Source organism: Pagrus major, chromosome 16 (genome assembly GCF_040436345.1).
Source record: "Pagrus major chromosome 16, Pma_NU_1.0".
Classification (NCBI taxonomy): Eukaryota; Metazoa; Chordata; class Actinopteri; order Spariformes; family Sparidae; genus Pagrus; species Pagrus major.
Genome location: NC_133230.1, coordinates 1,605,797 through 1,630,796, shown reverse-complemented (window position 1 = coordinate 1,630,796; position 25,000 = coordinate 1,605,797). Strand labels below are relative to the sequence as shown.

Below are 25,000 nucleotides of genomic sequence, written 5' to 3'. Positions count from 1 at the left end.
CCAGAAACAAAAAAAAGGAACAAACTGGAGGTTTATTTAGTTTTGTGAATATTTTCCAAAGACGGGAGCTGTTTGAGCCGACCGGCAGCCGCGGCTCAGACTTCACCTCACAGTTCATAAGCCAACAGACGAGTTTATTTTGAGCCTGCTGAGTTTAATTCCTCCTAAATTGTCCTCTTGGACTTTAGTTTAGATCAAGTTTTTAACCCTCATCATCCAGTTTTCAAGTCTTCAAGGTCGTCAAATCTTCGTTTCAGCTCCTCGTCGAAGCTTTATGATGTTTACACTGAATGAAATATTAAAACTGCAAAGCTACACTGGCAATTTAAATAATTACACGTGTCTTTAGTAAAGCATCACTCACTCATTAATCTAAAATAATCAGGGCCTTAAAGTTTAACTCCTCAATATGAAACCGTGCATATTTCACAACTTTTGCTGATTTTATGCGTCCGTTTGTTTCTATATGGTACGAAAATCAAAAGTCTTTATATGTTTTCAACCCAAAGAATAAATGTACGTGTCTTCAAACCACAGATGTGATGAAACTTCACATTTCCTTAAGCTCATTTTTTTATTTTCTGCAGTGACGACGATGTTTTTCTGGTCTGACAAACATCTGGAGAATAAATGTGAGCCGAGGACGTTTCTGCAAAACAAAAATTCTTCATGTTGAATTTTCTGTTTATGTCCCGTCACAACGTCGTGCTCATGCTCCTGTTGGCTTCAGGACAAAAGCCACTTGGTACGGGTTTAGGAGAACGTCGTGGTTTGGATCACGGCTGGAGATGATCCGACTTCCTGTGAAAAATAACCGGTTTTGGTTGCACAGAAAGAAATGTGGTGTCCAGTGGTGTGACTCGTAAAATGTGAATCTTCCATGTGTAGTCCACTTCGTTCACGGTACCTGATGGGTACCGAACCGGAACAGGAACCGGGTTTATGATGCACAGACTGGATCTACTGGAACCAGTGGGTCCACACCTCACTTTTGTCAGTCGGTCACTTCATTGAGCATCATTTTCTACATTTCCTCTGACGTATTTGGAAACTTTGGAAAAGTTCTGAATCATGTTTGTACCAACTGACCCGCTGACGGGTCGTTTCAGTCGAGGATCAGAACTTTTAAGACTTCAGAAGCTGGTTGGAAACGTCAGGACGGTTTTCTTTTCTTCTGTTTTTGGTCCACTGAGATAAAAATGCCCAGTTTGTCATAAAGTTATTCTTCACTGCTTGTCTGAACTTTACATCATGTTCTTTAACTTGTTGTTACTTCCTGCTGATTCTTTTCATCTCTTTTAGTTCCTTGTTTTCTCTGACTCATCTCCATCGTTTCTCCTCCTCCTCCTCCTCCTCTTCTTCTTCTCCTGCTCGTTGTTTCTTCAGGCTGTCGTTTAAAGAACCTCTTCTTCACGTGTCTTTGTGTGTTTCACAGTGACCCCTACTGGGAGCGGCCGGCTAATGCAGGCAGCTGCTCCGCCGCCCGGCCCAAGACCCTTCACCTGGCCGGCCAGCAGCATACCTCCTCACCATGGTAACGTTTGTGTTAGTCCTCGTAGCAGTAGTCGTAGTAGAGATAGTAGTTGTAGTAGTGTGTGTGTGTGTGTGTGTGTGTGTGTGTGTGTGTGTGTGTGTGTGTTAGACACATGAATGGTTTGCTGTTGACTGTTTTTGTTGCTGTTGATATGAAATCACTTGGTGGGAATAGATCTGTTCTTGGAGATATTTAGTTTTATTTTCTTCTTCTCCAGCGTCAAACGAAGAGTTTCCTTTCATCACTTTATGGAGGCATGTTGAACATTAGCATTAGCTTAGCTTAAAATAAGAAACTCTGTAGAGAAAGGTGCTGTCATGACATCACATGAAGACTTGAGAAATGCAAGGTGAAGACATTTATAGCACTGACATGGAAGCAAGGACACTTTCTGAGTCGTTGGGGTGAAGTTAGGGTTTGTTGTTGGTTTGTCAGCAGGATTACACAAAAACTACTGAACTTTTTTCCATGAAACTTGGATGGAGGATGCGTCTCAGCCCAGAATAGACTACGTTAACTTTTGATCCAGATAAATGGACTGATTCATGAATTTTTCCTCACTATCTTTAGCATTTTAAGATGGGGTGTTTGTCGCCATTTTTATTAGTTTTTCAGGGAATAATATTTAGGTGGCTGTGAGCAGAGGCAGAAATCACAGGGGGGTTCAGACCCTTTATCAGTGAAAACATAATTTTAAAGTCCATAATAATATGCATTGAAAACACTTAATAATTAAAGATGTAAAACAATAGTTTCTAAAGATTGGTCCCCCCCCCTCCATATGCCTCACGGTGGTTTGGTCCACTGCCCCTCACACACCTGTCTCTGTGGAGCGTGCTGGTGGACCATAGTACATATTTTGCAGAAAAGTTGACTTTAAAGAAAGCTGCTATTTTTCTCTTGTCACAAAGTTTCAGGCTTAAACACAAAAAACACCTGGTTTGGGTTAGAAAACAGTGTTTTGGCTTAAAATAGCTCCCTGTTTCAGTCGCCACAAACACCTGAGGTCTCGGTAAAAACACCTGGTTTTGTCGCGACAAACTGGGCTGGAAAATGTCCCGGGTTGTCCTTAAAAAACCTTCAGGAGTGAATGAGAATGTTTTCTGCTTATTGTCCCCGAACAGCGAAGTGAAATATCCTCCATCAGCTGTGACAAACCAAAAGGTTGCGATGCGATCGGCAATAATTGGTGATCACAGCTTCCTTAAAGGACTGCAAAGGGGACTGTTGGGCCTCGGCGGAGGTATGCACTCTACTGAGTGCCACTCTAGTTTTAATATGATTCCTGTAGACTTGACAGTACGCTTAAACTATATCTTCCTGCAACATGATTTGCAACAACATTTGATTGATATTAGTTTTTGATATATAAGTGGTGGTAGGTGGTAGAACGGCGGCTTTTTCTACTTTACAGTTCAAACCTGTGACTCTAAACTAAACGGTGTGTTTAAGTGCTGCGTCAGATCGCTGGTGTTCTGATCCGTCTGGACCGGAGCTTTTGTCAAAACGCTGCCATAAAATCGTATCATCCCTCCCCGCTCTGTCCTCGTCCTCCTCCTCCTCAGAGCGCTTTGTCGAAGAGGGGATTTGACACCAGGAAGTGAACTGAGGCCTGATGCATTGTGGTTGATGTTGTGGTGTGTTCCTGTGTGTGTGTGTGTGTGTGTGTGTGTGTGTGTGTGTGTGTGTGTGTGTGTGTGTGTGTGTGTGTGGTGGATTACAGTAGTGGAGAATAAAGGAGGGATTTGTGTCGGAGTCGGGCGGAGAGCTGAAAGGAGACGGCAGTTAATAGCTCATTATAGGACGAGCTTAACACCATGTAGGTCGTGTCTAACACACACACATCCTTTACACACGCGTCTGATACACCGAGGACTGATGTGAGTTAGTAATAGTTATAGTTAATAGTTAAGTTATAGATTATTTCAGACGTAGAGGTCGATAGTTCATCACTTCTTCATCAGATTTATGTGATGTAAACAAAAACAAACGGGGCATTTATTGCATTCTTGTGACGTCTGCGGCTGAATATCCGGCGGCGTGACTCGAGCTGTGGGCGCCGCGTTGGCAGCCATGTTGTCTTGTACACAACTAACCGGGTCTTGATGAAGTTTTGGCGTTTGCTCGACAACACGCAGCCTGCATCGTGACTGTTTCTATGGTTACGGCGGCCTGAACGACACGAACGTCTGAGGTGAAACGTATACGAGACTTTTAATGGACACCTTCCAGCCAATCAGAGACAATAGAGGTGTGTGTGTGTGCGTGCGTGTGTGTGTCTTACTTCTACTAGTATATGTATGTGTGTGTGTGTGTGTGTGTGTGTGTGTGTGTGTGTGTGTGTGTCTATAAGGTGAAATTGAGATAAATGGTTGAGGAGCCCGGTGGCCACAGAGGCCCCTGATATACACTCCACCTGTCTGCTCTGTTTACAGCTGTGTGTGTGTTTGTGTGTGTGTGTGTGTGTGTGTGTGTGTGTAGATGCTTTAATTATGTGTGTGTTTCTATGTGGAGGTGTGTATTTACATGCACACACCTCAAGTCCGAGCAGGATTACATGAGATTCCCCTTTTGTGTGTGTACGTTGTTGTCGAGCGTGTGTGTGTGTACGTTGCTGTCGAGTGTGTGTGTGTGTGTGTGTGTGTGTGTGTGTGAGTAAGCAGAGTGGTTGTAAAGTAAAAGAGACAGATGTACCGGGGAGAGCTCGCCTACACACACACACACACACACACACACACACACACACACACACACACACACACACACCAGGGAGCTGCTGCTATTCAAATGCTACCTGAGCTCAAGAGGCTGGAGGAGGAGGAAGAGGAGGAAGAGGAGGAGGAGTGTTTGTTGGTGCTAAAGAGTAACAAATGGAGGAGGTGACATCGTGATGACATCATCTGAACGAACACATCAGCTGTCTGTCAGCGACACAAACCAACACATCAGTGATCGGCTGCTCTGGTTCCTCCGTCAGCAGGATGAAGACAGGAAGTGATATTTGTTTAACATTATTTTAACGACATCGTGAACGTTCGTTGTTACAAGTTAATGTCGGCGAGCTCTAAACTGGAGGGAAAGAACAAATATAATTCACAAAGACTGTTTTTTTAAGGTGGAGCAGTTCCTCGATAGCACGAGTCGTGAATCAATGTGATGATTTCATCTTCAAGAACTTAAAACGTTTGTGATGTTCAGCCGGATCACGTAGACTAAACATTTTATCTCCTAGCTTGGATAAAATAAGTTGCCGATGTGGTGCGTGAAGGAGGAAGTGCTGTGGTGTTGCTTTCAAGGTCGGTTCGGTTGGTTGAGAGAGAGATTGTTTGTTTCCTGTTTCCTGCCAACTTTCCGTAATGTTTCCTGTAGCTAACCTTCCAGGAAGTGATCAGGAACAGTTTTATTTTGAAGCTGATTTGTTTCAGTGGGCAGAGATGAATCAGTCAGTTCAGAGTGTTAATGTGTCGACCTGCAGTGAAGTTTCACATTAATCTAAAAACTCTTCGTTTGTCTGGTCAGTAAACATCTCAGCCTGCAGTAGAGTAGAAGTGGAAGAGAGGAAGAGGAGAAGTTAAAGGATGAAACATGTCAGATCATTTAGAGAGAGAGAGAGAGAGGAGGTGTATCAGGTGAGCTGACTCGCCCCAGGTCTGTCCTTCAGAGATGACAGGATGAAAAACACATAAATCCTCCTCCACCTCCTGAAGCCTCTCCTCTCTCTGCCGTCCATTTTCCATTTTCCTTCCTCCTCTCCTTCACCTTAACTCCTTTAATCCTCATCTTAGCTTTTCTCTCCTTGTTTTTCCTCTTCTGTGCATCTTTCCTCCTCACCTCCTCTTCCTCTGTCTTTCCTTATTTCCTTTCCTCCTCTCTACCCTCCTTACTTCCTCCTTCCTTTTCCTCTTTCTCTCCTTGCATCCTTCCTTCTATCTTTCCCTGATTTCTCTTAATTCGTCACATCCGTCATAACTTCCTGTTTTTCCTTCCCTCCTTCCTCCATTCCTTGCTTCCTTCCCTCCACATCCTTCCTTCCCTCCTTTCCTCTCCTTCCTACCTCTCTCCTAGCGATGGTTTGATGGCGGAGGTGTGATGTCGTCTGATGTCTCTCTTTTTTTTCCTCCTCCTCTCCCATGTCGCATGAGTCGACTCCTGGCGTGTCGCTGACTTTGTTCAACTTTCTGTCTTTGATGGCGCACTTCCTCTCTCACCTCGCCTTCCTCTTCTAACCTACTTTTCCACAAAAAACAATATGGATCCTCCTCCTCCTCCTCCTCCTCCTCCTCATCTTCTGTGTCTTTTTTATTTCGGAGAAAGAAAGATGGAGAGCGAGCCCCGAATTCAATAATTTAACCTCTTCTCTTATTTTGTCTTTTATTTCTCTGTGTTTTATCATCTACCTTCTACCTGTGTCTTTGTCTGGCAGGAAACATGTTAATAATGGATTGTATAGATTTAGACAGGGAGAAAGTGTGTGTGTGTGTGTGTGTGTGTGTGTGTGTGTGTGTGTGTGTGTGTGTGTGTGTGTGGATCGTTTGATGTGCTGAAGTGATGTTTGTAGTCCAGCAGCATTGATCTCGAGGCCCGTCTGTCTGATTGCCGCTGAAGTCAACAGTCAGAATGTTTGATGGGTTTGTTTGAAAGAAATCAGCAGGATGACTTTTTTGACTAATATCACCTGAAACCTTGTTTATCTTCAAGAAAAAGACTTTAAACCTTCAGAACCGAGGCTCGGGGTCGTTCCCGTGTCGGTCCTGAACTTCTCTGGTGTTGAAGTGTCCCTCAGAGTCGTTAGCCGTCAGTATGAAACCGTTCAGCTGTAGTTTTAGACTTCCACATCAGTTTTTGTCACCTCTGGGCTTCCATACCGAGAGAATGAACATCCAAGATAAACACGTTAGCTCGTCACTTGGCCTCTCTTTAGCTTCCTGAACAGCACACGCAGCAGCCTGTCAGCGAACGCCACATCACTTCACAAACCCGCAATTCCCACCGATCTATCACATCCGCATCAGCGCGATGCGGCGCCGACTCATCTTTGACACGTGACGCTGCTCGCAGAAAGAAATCCTCTCCGAACGACGTCTTTTTCATTTTTCTGACGAGCGTTTCAGTCGCGGCTCTAAACCTGCCGGCTGCTCCCCCGCCGCTCTCTGATAACAACTCCCTCCTCTCCTCGTCTATCCGTCCTCATACCTGCAAATCCCTCACCTCATTGGACAGCTACCCACCTGTGGCGCCTGCAAAGAATCACTCCAGAGCAAACACACACACACACACTTCTTATTCCCACAACAGATATTTATTTAGCCTTATTCCCGGGGTTTTGTTTACAGTGAGATTTGACTTTCACCCCATCTTCACCTGCCTGTGCTGCTGCTCGCTGTTGCCCGCGGCACTTTTCCAGCATCGCCCGGGCTTGTTACTGCAGCGAGAGTCCCCCCGAGGACGACGAGGCGCTGCAGAGACGCGGCGCACATGAAATAACGCCGCTATTTTGCTCCATTTTGGTGCCTATAGATGTGTTTCTGACTGCTTTAACAGGAGAGGAGGGAGCTTCCTGTTGATTTTTGGAAACGTGCTGTTGGTTTTATTAAAAAGTGAGACGGCGAGGGGGAAACGGGACGAAGCCTCGCAGGACGGTTTACTTCCTCTTCTTTGATTCGTGTTCGGCTGCTTGAAGGAGTCAGCTTTAACTTTACTGTACATGAACCTGCAGACTGATGTCAGGCTTCAGATTCGTCCTCGTGGAAAACTGTTCTTCTTCAGCCTGTTTTAAATTCAGCTGCGGATCAGAACCGAAGTGTAGTTTTACCTAAAATCACATTGAAATGTGTTTTATTTGTTAGTCTTACAAAAGAGAGGAGGCCCTGTTGCTCTGTAGTACTCAGTGTTGGGGGTAATGTATTACTTTGTGGTGATGTTATTACAGTTACTAAGTCCTGAAATTAAGACCTGTTGAAGCTTGTTTGACGTTTGTCGGTACGGTCGAGCTCTTCACGGTTCGATCAGTTAGATTCTCCACAGTTCAGTCGTTGAGTTCATTTAACAGAAACCAGAAGAGCCGAAGAATAATTCATTCAGATGTTACGTCGTGATTTATATTCATTTAGTCCGTAAACATTCAAAGAGGTCATATTTTTAAAGACATATTTTCTCTTCTTCCAGCTCCAGTTTGTTTTCGTGCCCTTCCTTCCATCATCCACACTAACATACCGTTTGATACGCCAGAAAAAGATTTAATATGTCCCAGTAATGAAGTACTACTACTGTACATCCGGTCCTATTCTGCCGGATGCTTTTCTGGCTTTTATGATCCACAATCCTCTGCAGATACGTCACGTAGTGTCGAAGTACAAACAGACAGTAATACTGTAAAGAAACGTTACTCTTAAATTATAGTAACTAGAAATATGACTGCTGATGTCAGATTTACTCAGAGAGTAAATTAAATTAATATTTATATAAATTAATAATATATATAGAGAGAGATATATACACACATAATGAGAGAGAGAGAATTAGTAATTCAGTGTTTTTAAAGACGAAGAAGAAAAAAAGATCAAAGTGTCGTTAGTGGAGCAGGTCTGTGTAATGTGTGTGTGAGAAGCCTGAAGCATTTACTGCTGCTTAACACTGTGTGTCATTTACATGTTAACACACACACACACACACACACACACACACACACACACACACACACACACACACAGATGTAAAGAGTGTGTGTTTGCATCAATATTCAGTGTCTTTATGAGGAGTGAAGTTCTGGCAGCAGAAGGAAAAGTACTGTTATCAACAGTATTTCTTATATTAAGAAGATTTTTGGGATAATAATAAAAAAAGATGTTAATTTTTCTGTGTTATTACAGTTTAATTAATATTATAAGCAGCTGCAGTTATGATTATTATTTTATTCTGTTCTGGTTGTAGAGCAGGTTTATTTTATTCAGGAGTTGAAGTAAATGAACGTCAACCAGAACAAAATAAAGTAAATATATGGTGTTAAAATATTACTTAGTCACCCATGAGTAGTACTCGAGTAAAAGTCTTAATCATCCGATATTAAATGTACTAAAAGTATCAAAAGTACAAGTACATGTATGTACTGTCGACTTAGCATTTTTCTGATCATCAGTAACCTGTGTTTTGTTTTTTAAATCTGAATGTCAATAAAATAGATTAAAGATAAAAGTAACTAAAGTTATCAAATAAGTTTAAAAAAGTATAATATATTTCTACCTCAAGTAGGACCTCAAAGTACCTCAAATTTGCACGTAAATACAGTACTTGAGTACATGTACTTAATTACATTCCATCACTGTAAGTAGCTGCAGTTGTGAGTGTATAAAATATTTTTATGTTTATTCTTTTATCGCACAACAGTTTTATTTTATTCAGGAGTTGCAGTATCTGACATAAAGTATATAAGTATAAATAAATATAAATATATTAATTAATGAATTATTTCCTGAGCTTTCTGCTTCATCTCATGATCGTCTGATGAAACATAAAGAAGCTTCGTCCTCTGAAGAAGATTAATTTATTATTTAGTCTGAAAGTTTCCGTCACGATAAAGAACGAGTGTGTGTGTGTGTGTGTGTGTGTGTGTGTGTGTGTGTGTGTGTGTGTGTGTGTGTGTGTGTGTGTGTGTGTGTGTGTGTGTGTGTGTGTGTGTGGTGATCCAGCTGTTGGCCGTTGCAGCGGTGTGATTGACAGGCGGCAGCAGCAGCGGCAGCAGCAGCGGTTGCTGTTATTCATGAGCATGAGCTTTCCTTCACATATCAGCCATAATTAATAAACTCACACATGCCTGTAAGGTCAGTGTGAAATATTAACAGGAACACACACACACACACACACACACACACACACACTACAGAGAGGGGACAGTGGTCCACATGAAGCGATGATGCGAGCCGACACCAGAATATTTTTTTATCTTGTGATATTTGTTTCCAATCTATCAGTTAAGAAAGATCTTCACTGACTGATACAAACTCTGTGTTTTAATAAATAAATAAACAATAAACAAACTGACCTTAAAGGACTGTTTTACTTTGTTGTTATGTGGCGGACCCTGCCAGCAGCTTGTTGATTACTGATGGAAACAGTTTTAATTTAAAACATTTACATTTCTTCTTCCACACAGAGCCTCTTCACTGTAAATGTTTAGTCAATACAAAGTTTAAGCTCCCAGCAGTCCAAATATATTAAATTAACAATAAATATGGTATTATTTATAAAACAGAGAAAAACAGAAGAAGAAACAGAAACTGGAACTTTAGCTGGAGCTGAAATAAAACATTTAATCCGTCATGAAATAATTTTCTCTGATAATCCAACATCAATATTCATGATGATGTCTGAGAGAGACGCTGCAGGGTCAGACCTGTCTCATGTCAACATGATGCAATTAACACACACCTGTCTGACACACCAGACAGGTGTGTGTGTGTGTGTGTGTGTGTGTGTGTGTGTGTGTGACAGAGAGAGAGAGTATTAGTCTGAGTGAGTAAAACTGTGAACAGTAGCTCATGTAGCGGCAGCAGTCAGACTGAGTAAGCTGCTTTTGTTGTTTACTTTCTGTCACGATACACACACACACACACACACACACACACACACACACACACACACACACACACACACACACACACACACACACACACACACAGCACCTATCTCCCTGATCCAAGGTGATAGACAGGCCAGATGTGTGAGTGTTTGTCTTTTCCTGCACCTGCATACATTTGTGTGTGTTCGTGTGTGTGTGTGTGTGTGTGTGTGTGTGTGTGTGTGTGTGTGTGACAGCCAGTCACCTTGCAGGTCTGCAGCTCACGGCTGCATGAATAAACATGACTGCCTGTCCACATCCACTCAGCTCCACTGCACTCTGCCTCGTTCTGCTCGGCTCTGTGTGGATTTATAAAGACAGCGGTTAAAGTTTAAAAACCGGCCTCACGTGTTCGCGACTCGTTTCTCTGCATTCATGGGTTTCTTTTTAATGTTTTCTCTGCTGTGATAACAGGGTTGAGATGCAGAGGACATGCATGTGATGTGACGTATTTCAGTGTTGTAGATGGACTCGGATCAGCTTGAACCTGGAGTTTGTTCTGATGAAGAGAGAGCAGGAAACAAGACGAGGAAAGAGAAAGAAACAGGGCAAAGAGAGCGAAGATATAGATGATATATAGATAATATATAGATGATATATAGATGATGTATACATACATAAAATGACATTAATCCAATCCATGTAAAGCCAAAAGCTTGTTTTAAGGAAGTTGTAACGCTGCTGCAGTCAGGGTGATAAACAGGAGTGAAGATAAATCCACGTTTGTTCCTCCAGAAGGTCCAGCTCTGCCTGAACACGTTGTTTCGGTGCCTTTATTTTGAAAGTGTAACAGGAAGTTGCGTGTTTGTTGTTGCTAACTTCACCACAACATGAGCTGTTCTGATATAAAGGCCAAACGTGACAGTGACGCAGTGGACCGGCGGGTCCAGTCATATACAGTAAATGGCCAAAAGTTTGTGGACGCCTGAGCATCATGACCACATGCTTTCTACAAGGTTGTAACCGTGTCTTTGTTCAGGCATGTTGGCATGAACAACATGAACTGTTGATATAAAGATGCCTAAAATGTTTATATGTGTCTGAATATTTATAATATACATTCTAGCTTTAAGATTTTCCTTCATTTTCAATTTTATCCTGGTTTTAACCTGAACTCCCCGACATCCTTTGACCTACACATCAGAAACAGAACGGATACTGTGAATTTAATATCTTGAATATTAGAAAACAAGTCAGAGACCCAGAAGGAAAGAAAAGAAGAAAGAGAAGATGTAATATCGTCTAAATATTTATATTATACATTCTGGAGCTTTAAGATTTTCCTTCATTGGAGCTAAATGAACAAAAGCGTTTGAAGAGGATGTTATACGAGGATAAACCTTCCAGTAAGAGACTGGAGGAGACGGAGGAGTGAAACCAGGATGACTGAAGGAGAAATTGAAGCAGAAGAAAACGGTAAGAGGAGGACGGAGGAGAGGAATGTTTAAGGAGAAGGTATAGAAACAGACGACAGGAGGAGAGAGAGCTGTGACGATGAACTGATGTCCATGAAACGCCGGCTGCAGTCAGCTGTGTCACAAACATAACTCACCTTGAAGCAGCTTTACAGAAACCGTCTGCCTGCCTGCCTGTCTGCCTGCCTGCCTGTCTGTCTGTTGTTGTGTGTTTTTCACCCTCCATTAACAAACCCTGGCGGTTGGGTGTAGTAGCCCTGCGTTGGCTCCAGCAGCTCACCTGAGGACTTCACACACCTCTGCCTTTGATTTCTGTTCCAGCCGCCTTTGATTCGCAAATCATTTACGATGTGAAGCTGAACTTGATCTCTAACTTTTAATTGGATTCAGATTCGCTGGGCTCGAGCGCGGGAGGCCGTCGGCGGTCGGCTGTCAGAGACTTTGGGGAGGCGAAGCGGCCGCAGCGCTGCCTGGAGTTCGCTCTAATTAACCGTGCGCCGGTTTATTTTATTTTTTTTTAGGGGATAATTCATGTTTTTTATGGTGCTTGTGGTTTTTTGATCTCTTGCTTTGGACTGAGAGCTTCTCAAATATTTTTCCACGTCAGCCTCAGAAGACAGAGTTGAGTCCAGCGTGGTCGGAGGACCTGCAGGAGACCTTCAGGGCTCCCTGGGTAAATTAAAATTACTGGATATTACCCCACTTAAAGGACATGTCAGTGAGAGAGGAGCCTGAACACATACTGAGAATTCAATTAATTAAAATATCATCAGACTTTGTTTTTGGTGTCTGGCTCCAGTCTTCAGGGTGTAAGAGTGGGACAGGCTGGTCAAGGACCGACGACTTCAGTGTTTCTGTAACCACCGGCCAATATCACACATACTTCAACAGAAGTTACGTTGGGAAGACGTTAGCGACGTCTCGCCCAGGTCTTTCCAAAAAGCAAATGCTCCCCATACTACGTCTTTCCAACGTATACGTCTACGTCGGGCCAACGTCTTTGACCTACAAATCAGAAAAATACCAATATATTAGTAGAAGGAGAAGAACGGAAAGGAAAGAGTAGAGAAGAAGAAGGAGAAGAAGAAGAAGACCTGTAGCTTGTTCCAGACGTTTACTGAAATCCACTTAACTATAAATATGTTGAACGTCTAACAGGACAGAAGAGCAGCAGCTGATTCTGACACTTCCTGTGGTTGACCTGCTGGTTAACAGACAGACAGACAGACAGGCAGGCAGACAGGCAGACAGACAGGTATACAGGTAGACAGACGGGCTAACAGGTCGTCATCCAGCCTGTGGCGCTCAGTTTTGTGGAGATTGGACTGTGAAGTCTCAGATTGGCCCGCTCTCTGTCGTCAGGAGTCGATCTGTGGACGATCGTCAGATAGACACGCTGCATTTAGAAACCACTCTCTCTCTCTGCACTTCCTCTACCTGTTGCTCGCCCCATCTCCCCCTGTGATTGCCCCCCCTCCCCCCTCCCCCTCGGCAGGATCTCAGCCTATTTCTCCAGTCATGGTCCGCTTGCTGCATGGAAAAGATTTAGCTGGCAGTGCTTCTCTCAGATAGGGCCCGAGCAGGAGAGGAGGAGGAGGACCGGGCCGGGCCGAGCAGAGCTGATAATAGTTAAAGAGCTGCAGCAGGCGAGGGTGTTAATGTCAGAGAATGAGGCGGTCAAAGATCCACGCAGTCAGAACAGTGTCGGGCGTGCATCTGTAGATATTTGTTGTGAAAAGCGTTACACCAAACTCCATTTGAAATTCTGATGATTTAAGACATTATCAGCAAACGTTCACAGCTGCGTCTGTTAACACGCCGGTACAACCTTTTTATTATTCTCCGTACGTTTGGTTTCCCCCCTCAGGAACCATCTTCAGAAAATTACCTGTTCATTGTCCCTCAAACAGGGAAGTGAAATATCCACGAAACACGAGCGACGTGAGGAAACCGAGCAGTCGGGCCTTCGTCGCCGCAGTTTGGTGTGTCTGAGTAGTAACACCAGTACTGTTATCACGAGTATAACCACTTGTACTGTGGTAGTTTTAGCAGTATTAGCACTATAAGTAGTGAGTGTAGTATTCATCCTCATTACAGTACCAGTGTAACTGTCTTAGCTGTAGGAGTAAGTAGTACTCGTATCATGAGCATTACTGTGTTACCAGTATTTACAGTAGTACAGTACTGTCTGTAGTTTTATCAGTATTTGCAGCACCAGTATTCAAATGTAATAAGAGCAGTAGCAGTAGATAAACCAGTAATGTTAACGATGTATTAAAACTGAATATTTGAGGTTTCAGTACTGATTTTTGCACAAACCTTGTTATATTTCTTATCTTGCAGTATTTTTTCCCTGTGGTGTCAAACTTGGTATCAAATATTATTTTTTTTTAAGGTATTGCATCGAAGTTAGACGCTCCAGTGTCCTGACAGCACTCATTTGAAAGCGTGTTTACAGATTACATTAAAATTCATATTTTTTTGAATGGAGTTTGGTGTACGAAAGCTCAGAACGTCTCCTGGGACTGAATGAGGATGAATCACACACCTAAAACTGCCTCTGACTCTGTGTCTTTGTCTTAGAAACTGACACACACACACACACACACACACACACACACACACACAGCCGTCCTGTGCTCTCTCCCCGTGCTTGTGTTTGTCTCGATGAAGGCAGTTTACGGGGTTTTTAAGGTGGATCGATGGCTGCTCCTGTTAGCCAAACACTCTGAGCCGCGGCAGACTTTATTTTTATAGAGTCCTTTTAATTATCAGCTGCACAGTTTTTACTGTGGCGGCGTGACTGCATTAGCCGGGATTGAAAACCAAACGGGGTGAAATGTATAAAGAGGCGTTTTACTGCCCAGTTAAACAGGCTGCTGGGATAAAAAACACAGGCTCGTTGGTGAGCTAATGATTTACACTGTGTTGTTCTCGTTGCTGCTAATTTACTAATTGGCTCAGTGTATAAACTCAAATGGAGAATAAAACCTAATTTGTTTGCTGCTGCTAAAGTGCTCTGCATCGAGCATAATTGAATGAAGAAGTTGATTATCCACCTCGGTTCTGTAAGACCGTCTTCAGCCGCCGGTTTATTATGATGATTACTTCTTTCATTGACGCTTCACACGCGTCAAACGCTCCTGGTGGCACATGTTTGGTGTTTATGACTTTATTTACAGCAGCAGCGGTGAGTCCATCATCGTTCTGTGAAGGCGATGAAGAATTAAATCTGGCTTCTGACCAGGTTTTACTTTTTTCACGTGAGGTTGTCAGGAAATCCCTGGAAGCCCTGCGATCGGCCCCACGTGTGTTTGTTAGTGATAAAAACAGGATAATATAATCTGTAGTGATAAATCGCTCTGGAATGAGGCATTCTGGGTAATGAGTACTTTTACTTTTGACACTTTAAGCACATTTTGCTGCAAATATTCTGATGCTACTTCTTCTTTTACTCCCTTTTGCTTGAGTAGCATTTTGAAGATGTTTTACATGTAATAGAGTATTTTTAGACTCTGGTATTTCTACTTTTACTAGTAAAGTGATGGAGATTGAAATGTGTTTAAAAGCTCTAAAAAAGCCTCCAAACGAATGAGTTGAGATCATTTTGTCACACATATCCATATTTATGGAAACGTGTTAAATATAAAATAAATAAAAGACATTTTTTTAATGATTATATGAATATTTTACAGACAAAATAATAATTAAGTTCTTTTTTTTGTAACAAAAATAATATTTCAACCTTATTCCTTTTTTTTCGAGGGGAGATTTTATTTTCTAATTCCACTTTTCATTACAAAAAAACTTTTGCTGGAAATTAAGACAAGCAGGAAATAAGTTATGTGAGCGGTCGTTCCATCGAAAAAGAAATTACAAAACTACAGAGGCCGAAAATTGCAGTTATATTTTTGGATGTTTTAAGTCAAAATCAAAAGTAAATATCTCGTTATTTCAAGAAAATGAGCTTTTTATCTTGAGATGATGATGTAATCAACCTGTTAAGATTACTTTCTCTTTATACCTGTAATGTTTATCAGTGATCAGTTTGGTATTGACAACTGTAGCGACTGATGAAGTTATTGAACAATGATGACAACAAGAATTATATTAATTGTAGCCACATGTGCTTTAAGTTAATTACTGTATGTTAGCTATCCCTGAAGAGCAGTGTGTGTTTGTCACGCTGTCATTTGCTCATTTACTGATAAATTAACTCGTTATCTCGAGCTTTGTATTCTCGATAGCAAAATAATTAGCTTGTGATCTCGATGACGGCGTTAATAAAAATAAATGCAACAAAACAAAACAGAACACTTGATCTCCATGTGTCCGATTTTAAAATTCAGGATTTTTTGAATGGAGTTTGGTGTAATAGAGCTCAGAATGTCTCAAAAGTCCTTAAACACAGTGTGAGGATGGATCACACACCTAAAAACTGCTTCTGACTCTGTCTTTGTCTGAGAAACACACACACACACACACACACACACACACACACACACACACATTGTAACACCTGTTCTGCAGTACTACCTGTAGCTGAAACACACACACACACACACACACACACACATCGTCTGGCTTAAATTCTTAATCATCGCCGGACAAAAGACGCTCTCTCTCTCCTCCGTCTGCTGCACTATGTCTATGTCTCTCGCCCGACTCCCATTGTTCTGCCTGCGGGTGTTTAAACGTGTCCGGCTGACAGGGAACTCCCTCCGGAGAGCCCAGATCACAGATGCTCTGCTGATGGGATGTCCAGTTAGTTAACACACACACACACACACACACACACACACACACACACACACACACACTCATTCATTTACGCATCACACGTGGACACACACACACACACACACACACTTTGACCATCACGTCTTCATTCAAGGACGAGTGTCAGACGCCAACACACACACACACACACACACACACACACACACACACACACACACACACACACACACACACAGACGGAGTCAGAGACGCAGACAGGTCCATCTGGCCAGGAGAGGTGGTAATGTGTCTGCAGGTCAGGCAGGAGGCCAGCTGTGTTTGTTGGAGGCTTCAGTGCGTCCGCCGGGTCCTGCCATGATTAAGAACTCAAACCCGCCCTCGTGCACACCGTTTGTGTGTGTGTGTGTGTGTGTGTGTGTGTGTGAAGGAGGGAATGAAAGCGACAGATAATTAAAATGCCAAAAGATTTCTGTTGCAGCCAGACAAAGAAATCCACTTGTTAGTTCAGTGAAAGTTTTTTTTTTTTTTGCCAACTTTGTGTCTCGTGTCTTTGTTGGAGCCGGTTACTCGACCGTCATATGAAATATATGCACATTAAAGAGTCGACCAAAGGAAACAATAAAACTTTGGGGATATCTGTTTGTATTCGTGCAGGTCTTTGTGATATCTCTGGGATTTCCGCCTCCTCCCAGCGTAACACACGTGGATGAAGATTTCATTTGCGGTGCTCACAGCGCTGAAAAATTACATCTAAGAAATAAGTGACAGCAGCTTCGCTCCCCAGAGACGATGTTCAGCCGCTCACTCTGAATAACACACAGGACGAACCGGAAGCCTCGAGGATGATCTGAGACGCTGCCTGTCACCTGAGAAGTAAACGTACAGCCAGTCTGCAGTTATTAACTCTGTCGATCACGTCGGGAAAACACAATATCGTAAAAGTTTCAGGCGATAACAGAAGACTGTTGTCTGCTTTGTGATGATGCATTTGTCAGATGATCCGGTTGGTTTTGTGTCGTTTGTTTAGTTTTTGAATTGTCCGTGCCTGACGTGAAGTCTCTGTGTGATCTGGGCCTCGGATGTGTTTTAAAGCTGCAGAATCTAGTAAGTGGATCGATGAGCTTTTGATTATCTTATCGTCACGTATCTGGAGTTTGAGTCTTCACTCGTATCTTCACTCTGCAATACTTGATCTGCACATTGGTTGTTTTGTTGTTGTTTGTTCTGTAGGAGACGTTTTCGTAGTTGCCTTCCCCTCCCTGGACTGGATCTGCCTGCGAGCGTTCAGGCAGCTTGAAGCGTGTTTTTCAGTCGCTGTCTCGTGCAACAGATGTTGTCATGGATCTAAACTTACGGGCGTAACTGTGACGAAAACCATCGGTTTTCTGTTATGGAGCTGGTGTAGACAAAGTTTAGCGCTTTGTTAGAGTAGGAAAGTCCTGTTTCAAAGGTACAACTGAAGGTTAATGCCTTACCTTAACACGGACGGGGTGGATGATTCAGCAGCTACTGAGTGTGATACAAAGCTCCAGAAAAAGCTGCAGGTGGATGTTGAGTTGTGACTACTTCAGGGTCAAAATGTAACTTTAATGCGTCTGCTTCTTTACATTAAACCCGACAGCGTGCAGCAGCAGCTTGAGTGGACGTCTGCCCACGATAAAGCCCGTCTAAACATCCTCCGTCTCCGGCCCTGTACGACCCAGTCTGACCCTGTTTTTCGGCCTCTGTTCTGAACACCTCCGGTGCTGCGCTCTCCGGGTATAATTCCCCACCGCTGAGTCGTATCATAGCGTGCAGCTCTCTTCACGCAGACGCCCACACGCAGCCATTGTGAGTGTGAAAAGCTAAAAGCTATTGAAGCTAATTGCAGCAACAAAAGCACGAGGAGTGTTTATGCAAATCCTCGTCTCATTCTGCCTCTCGCTGCCTCTCTATTCACTCTCCTCTCTCCACCGTCCTCTCTGTTTACCTCCAGTTTAGCATTTTAAAGTTGTTCCCTCTGCTCTAATTTCTTCACCACACGTCTTTTTCCCTTTTTCTCACCGTCTCACCCTCCTTTATGTCTTTGTTTTCATTCCCTCTGCTTCAGTTCTGTGATCCCTAAATCTTCTCAGTGACAGAAACAAGCAAAAATAAAGTAATTAAGTACGTCTGAAACCAAACAAAGGTTCTTCCAGTTTCTGCTACTTTATACTTTTTTTTGTGATCTCCATGTGTCAGATTTTAAAATTCAGACTTTTTTACATGGAGTTTGGTGTAAGAGAAAGTCCTTAAATATAGTTTGAGGATGGACGATTTTACAGCCCGGCCTCCTGCTTGTTTACGGTCCACTGTAGAGACACGTTTCTGGTTCTGATACCTTTAAACATCATGAAAAAGACTTGGATAGCAACAGGTTTGTGAATATGAGCAGAACTTTCATCAGTCATCGAGTTAACTAGTCAGTCGGTGTGATGCTCATGCTTTGGACCAATCAGCTCTCCCGTTTCCAAACACTCTCTTCCTCCTCACTTTCTTTCTGTCTTTGGGTCTCGTCCGGCTCGTTTTGTTTCTGATGATCATCGACACCAGCAGCAACAATAACAACAGGAGAGGAAAGAGAGAGAGAGAGAGAGAGAGAGAGGGGGAGAGAGAGAGAGAGCTGTGAGCTGCATCCAGCATCAATTATTCAGCTCTCTGTTGCTTTGTACAAACAGGATCTCTGGCAGCGAGGACGACACACCGAGTGAGAGACGAGCTGTGGAGACGAGACAGAGACATGTGAGAGTGTCGGGATGACGAGCAGCACTCGAGCCCGGAGAGACCGGTCTTAAATGATGTGTTAGAGAAAATATACACAGAGGGACGATAAACGTGATGTATGGACGTTTCAGTCGTCAGACTGCAGAAATGTTGAAAGATTTATATTTCTTTACGTTCAACTTTGTCCGGTTAGGTTCAGGCACAAAAACCACTCGGTTCTGGTGAGGAAAACATCAGGTTCTGCTTATAATACCTGGTTCTGTCTCCACAAACACGACTGGAAAGTGTCCCCACAGAACCCGGTGATGACCTCACGGCTGTGATGCGTTTTTCTCTCAATGTCAAAATAAATCACAAGAAAAGAAGGAAGGAAAGAAACGTTGCTCTTCTTCTTCTTCGTGTTTAGCTCATCTATAATATATGAAGTCAACCTCACCCTGTGTGTGTGTGTGTGTGTGTGTGTGTGTGTGTGTGTGTGTGTCTGTGTGTGTGTGTGTGTGTGTGTGTGTGTGTGTGTGTGTGTGTGTGTGCAGCCTGGCCTCAGCACCAGGTTGCTGTAACCTGCTTTGATCAATCACAGCCAGAGAGGCTGGCAGGGTGGCACCCAACAGATGTGTGTGTGTAGGGAGGACGTGTGTGTGTGTGTGTGTGTGTGTGTGTGTGTGTGTGTGTGTGTGTGTGTGTGTGTGTGTGTGTGTGTGAGGAGGATGTTGTTTGTGTTTTCTTGTGTCTTGTGGTGTTGGTGGGTAAATGAGGGGCTGCAGGGTGAGAGTCAGGTGTGTTTGTTTGAGCATGGTTCAGATTTGAGGTTATCTGAGGAGCTGAATTTGAGTTTTATCAATTTTATTCACATTTTTAAAGATTATTTAAAGACAAATTTAGTTAGATTTTTTTCCTCATATGTTTATTTAACTTGTATTTAGAAGATGATAAAATCTTGGAAATGTTTCCTGAAGTTAAATAACTTTTTAAAGTTCATGCAAAAATGAGATTTTGCTCTTAAATAAATAACTTTTGCTGCGTTTATTAGCTATAAACTTTCCGTCTTAATTCCATCCTGAATCCTTAATAATATTTATACGACTCCAACATATTCAAAGATGATGTGCTGTATGAGGAAGACATCAAAAAGTTGGAGGGGAAGAGAGGAGGGACAATCAGCTGCACGGAGAGATTCAGCTTTTTACATCTCAGTTGATATTTTGATATTAAAGTGAATTTTACATAAATCTGCAATAAAGAGAAGACGATCAGTTTTGTTCAGGTTATCAGGACGATGATGATGATGATGATGCTGGTATGTCTCTGTGTGTTTACATCTTAATCAATAGTAATGGATCAATTTAAACTATAGGAATACAATCCAGAGGTGTTGAGCTTCTGTTTGGACTTCACGTCAGCAGCAGAGTGAGAGTTTGTTTTGCTGGACAACAACTGTGTTAGAGAGTGTTTACTGGATGTTGGACAGGGCTGTATATATATATATGTGTGTGCGTGTGTGTGTGTGTGTGTGTGTGTGTGTGTGTGTGTGCGTGTGTGTGTGTGTGTGTGCGTGCGTGCGTGCGTGCAGGGGGTGTTGTAGGCCAAAGGTATGTTGTTCTGACTCCGCTGCCAAACTAATTAGTGCTGTAGAGCTCAGAGGCCTGTGGAGAGGTTACACCACACTGTGTGTGTGTGTGTGTGTGTGATATTCTGCCAAAACACCTCTTTGCTTCTCATTCACACACACCTGAAGTACATAAACACCTGGAGCACACACACACACAGACACACACAGGTAAACACACACAGACATCCCTCTGTCAGGTCCTGACTCTGTCTCGGCCGGCGATGCTTCCATCTTGTTATCTGAGCCACAGGTCTGCACTGCTGTGTGTGTGTGTGTGTGTGTGTGTGTGTGTGTGTGTGTGTCTGTGTGTGTGTGTGTGTGTGTGTGTGTACTTGAACACATCATTCACATTAATGATGAGATTAATGATGTCATGTTCAAATAATCGACTCCAATCAGTCAAAAGTGATCTAAACTAATTACTTGATGATTTGTTAATATTTGACATTTTGGTAGAAATCGACTTCTTTGCGTTCTTACGTTGAGATTTAAACAAGATTGATCCTGATTGACACTTTAGCTTTAAGTAGCTACAGAGCCGGAGCTGCGGCACGTTTAGCCTAGCTTAGCATAAAGACAAGAAGTGGGGGCAGATGCCAAACCTGCATACGTGTAGAGCTCAAATGAACCGGGACGTTCTGGCTGCCTCGTGGTTCAGACAGACCACAGTTAGTCACAGTTGTGTTCAGCTCCCCTTCAAGAATATTTAAAATAAAACACTGACCAACGCCTCTAAAGCTCAACAATTAACATCGTTTACTTTGTGCACGAGCTGTTTTAAGTTGGAGTTCAGGGCTGAAACTATTTCTTGGCGAATAACAGCCGTCACCAGCGCCTCTCCGAACGGTGAGGGATTTTCATCTCGAAGTGCACGAACAGAAAAGGCGGATTGTCGGAGAAAAGACGCTTGGCGCTCGGCTTTCCTCAGGGCGGCGATGAAACTGGAGTATTTCACGTCATTTTGGAAGATGTGGAGGAGAATGGAGGAAGAAGGGAGAGGGAGTAAAGGTGGAAGGAGGAAGTGGTATTGGAAAGACAAGACAGATGAGAAGGGAAGGAGACGAGTGTAAAGAGAGTAGTGAGTTAAAAAGTTAATAAATACCAAAAGAAATCATGTAAAGTTTGATGAAAAGAGGAGAAGGAGGGAGGAAGGAGGAGGATGATGGAGGATGTCAGGGGAGGAAGACTCATTCACTGTCTGCTGGCTGTGAGCCAGAGAGGAGGAAGAAGAGGAGGAAGAGGAAGAGAGTTGTCTCTTTGTTTGAAGGTTACAGGAGGACAAGGAGAGGGAGGAGGTGATGGAGACAAAAGAGAGAGAGGAGGAGGAAGAGGAGGAGGAAGAGGAAGGATTGTAGTTAGAGAAAGAAAAAAAGAAGAAATGATAAAGACATGAAGAGAAGAGCTCAAGTAATTTTGTGTCTCCAAGGTGGCAGCAGCTTTTATACCATTAACACTGTGTGTGTGTGTGTGTGTGTGTGTGTGTGTGTGTGTGTGTGTGTGCGCTCCTGCCAACTCTTTAACGAGGGACTGCTGCTAATTTCAGAGCTAATACTGAACTGTTCCACACCACTGAACCCAGGGAGGAGGAGGAGGAGGAGGAGGAGGAAGTAAGGACACGGGAGAGCGAAGGTGGTAGAGGAGAGGAAACAAGGACGTAGAGGGGGAGAGGGGGAGAGGGGAAGTACACAAAGAGAGGAGAGGAAGGGAGAGGGAGGAAAAGGAGAGAGGGAATTTTAGGAAAGGTAGAAAGAGTGGCGTGGAGGAAGTGAGGACATAGGAGAGGAAGATAAGGACGTAAGAGAGGAAGGTGAGGAGGCCTCACTTCCTCCTCACCTTAAGAGTGGAAGTGAGGACATGAAAGGAAATGGGGACTTAGGAGAGAAAGTGATGACTGAAGAGAGGAAGGTGACTTAGGAAAGGAACTGAGGACTTAGGAGAGGAAGTGAGGACATAATAGTGAAAAATAGCAAAGGAGGAGAGGAGGAAAGAGAAAAGTTAGGACAGGAGAGGAACTGAAGACTTCGGAGAGGAAGGTGAGGAAAAGAGAGAGGAGGAAGTGGAGATTAAAAGACGGGAGGACAGAAAGAGGGGAGTAAAGGGAATAACAGAGAGGTAAGGAAGTGAGAGGAAGAAAGGAAGTAGGGACATACAGGAGAAGACGAGGAGAGGGAAATGGAGGAGAGGAAAAGTATTGAAGGGAAGAGGAGGTAAGGACTGGGAGAAAAGAGCAGTGACGAGGAGGATGGGATAGAAAAGGAAAGGAGTGAAAGTAAAAAGAGAAAGAGGAGGAGGAGTGAAGGAAACAGGAAAGGAGAGGAAGTTAGGACAGGAGGGCACTAAAGTGAGGTGAAGGAGGACAAAGGAAACAAGTTGCAGGGAAAGAGAGAAACAGACAAAAGAAGAGGATGAGGAGATGTTGAGTTCAGACGAGGTGAAGGTGAAGACGATTAAACTTTCCAGTGCAGCTGTCCCCGCCTCCTCTTCCTCCTCGTCTTCCTCTTCCTCTTGCATCCCTCTTACATCATCCTTCTCCCCCCCCACTTCCCCTCAGCACGTGTTTTCTGTCTTTCTCTGTTCATCACTTTATCTTCATTGTTTCTTTTCTTTTCTGTTGTTTCTTCACTTCCTGCACCAAAGTTGGAAACGTTTCCTCGTATTAATCAGGTGATGATGTGATGTTAGCGCTGGTGTTAGCTGCATCTTTAGCGTTTTAGCTTTAGCTTGCTAAGCTATCAGTATATTTATTTGTTTGCATTAAACCAGTTCATTGTGCTGAACGCTTTAAATCATTTTCGGGTTAAAGCAGATCATCTCTGCACACTGGATGATTTTGTAAAAACCTGCAAGTTGTGTAACTTTGCAATTAATTCAAACAAACACATATTTAGGTTTCCTGTCTCGGCCTCATAATTTAATACATCCAATGAATATTTATAATTATTTGCTTCCAGACATTTTCATCATTTAATTTCAGTTATCTACGTCGGAGGGAAACTTTAACGCACAAATTCATTAGCGACACAACGCAGCACAATTAAGCAGAGCTCATATGACTAATACGATAATGAACATTATGCTGTAATAATGTGAATTTTATGGATATGAGTTGAGGGTATTAATTACTAAAGATGAACGCTAACATGAATTAATAACAACAAAACACGACGTGAATGAACGTAACAAATTACATCCTGTGAGAAAGAGAGAGTTTTTCGATGTTGACCATTAATAATAAAAATAATAAAATAAAAACACGTTAACGGCTGCAGGATTCATGATTCATGTTGTAAAATCAATGTGGATGTTTGTCACGTTCATGTTTGTGTTTAAAACGACAGATTTGAGCCACCGAACGTTTCTTTAGTGATGTTTTTACGAGTTAATGTTCCTCCACTGAGACGGAGGATGTTTTTGTGTTGGTGTGTGTGTGTGTGTGTGTGTGTGTGTGTGTGTTAGCGCGGCTAACAGGATTGCAGCTAACAGGATGGAGGAGGCTGTAATGCTGCTCAGGCTGTCAACATGGCTTTCCACTCTGTGAACGATGTGTGTGTTTGCGTCGGCTCCGCCTCAAAACCGTGATGTCATCATTGTTTCCTTGACAGTCCTGTGATGTAACGCAGTGTGTGTCGCTGGATATGAGGAGGTGACGCACAAAATAACAAAAACATCACATCAAAAATGATCTTTTCTTTTAGTCCAGGATGCGTTCAGAGCTCACTGATTTTAACTTTACAGCCTGAAAGAAAAGCTCAGTGTCTGATCACCAGTCGGTAAAAATCAATCAAACATTCATTTATTCAAAACAGTGTTATTACTTGAAGCAGTGTGTGTGCGTGTGTGTGTGTGTGTGTGTGTGTGCGTGTGTGTGTGTGGTAGCAGCCGGCCTGCTTGCTGTCATGCTCGGGTTGATGCTAAAGCAGCGTGGCAGGCAGAGATTGGTAAAACAGATAGATGTTGTGAACGCGTCCAAACACCGCGGGACATTTTCCAAAATGTCTCAATGAACGAGCGAGAACACACACACACACACACACACACACACACACACACACACACACACACACACACACACACACTAAAGCACCAAATGTGGATTCATCCGCCGCTGAAAGTAGTCCCTGTTCCCTCCTAAGTTTGTACTTTCTCCTCCTCTGACTGCACCTGCAGTTTCCTCCTCCTCCACCTCGTCCTCTCTAATCCCTCTCTCTCCCCGGCTCTCCCTCGCTCAGTAGGATGGAGGGACTTACCATCAGCTCTCTGCTGGAGTTCACGCTGATCCCTCCGTCGCTACAATCCTATTGGAGGATGATTATCCTCGTAATGATGCTGCGTGTCTGCGTGTGGGT

General features: G+C 43.2%; 1 protein-coding gene across 1 annotated transcript in view; it reads left to right on the top strand.

Moving 5' to 3' along the window:
* The window catches only part of npas3 (neuronal PAS domain protein 3), a 263,350-nt gene that overhangs the window by 82,562 nt on the left and 155,788 nt on the right, over nt 1-25,000 (top strand). The window contains exon 2 of the mRNA XM_073483920.1: nt 1,436-1,534. Within this exon, the coding sequence (XP_073340021.1) occupies nt 1,436-1,534 (99 nt within the window). The remainder of the gene's footprint in view (nt 1-1,435; nt 1,535-25,000) is intronic.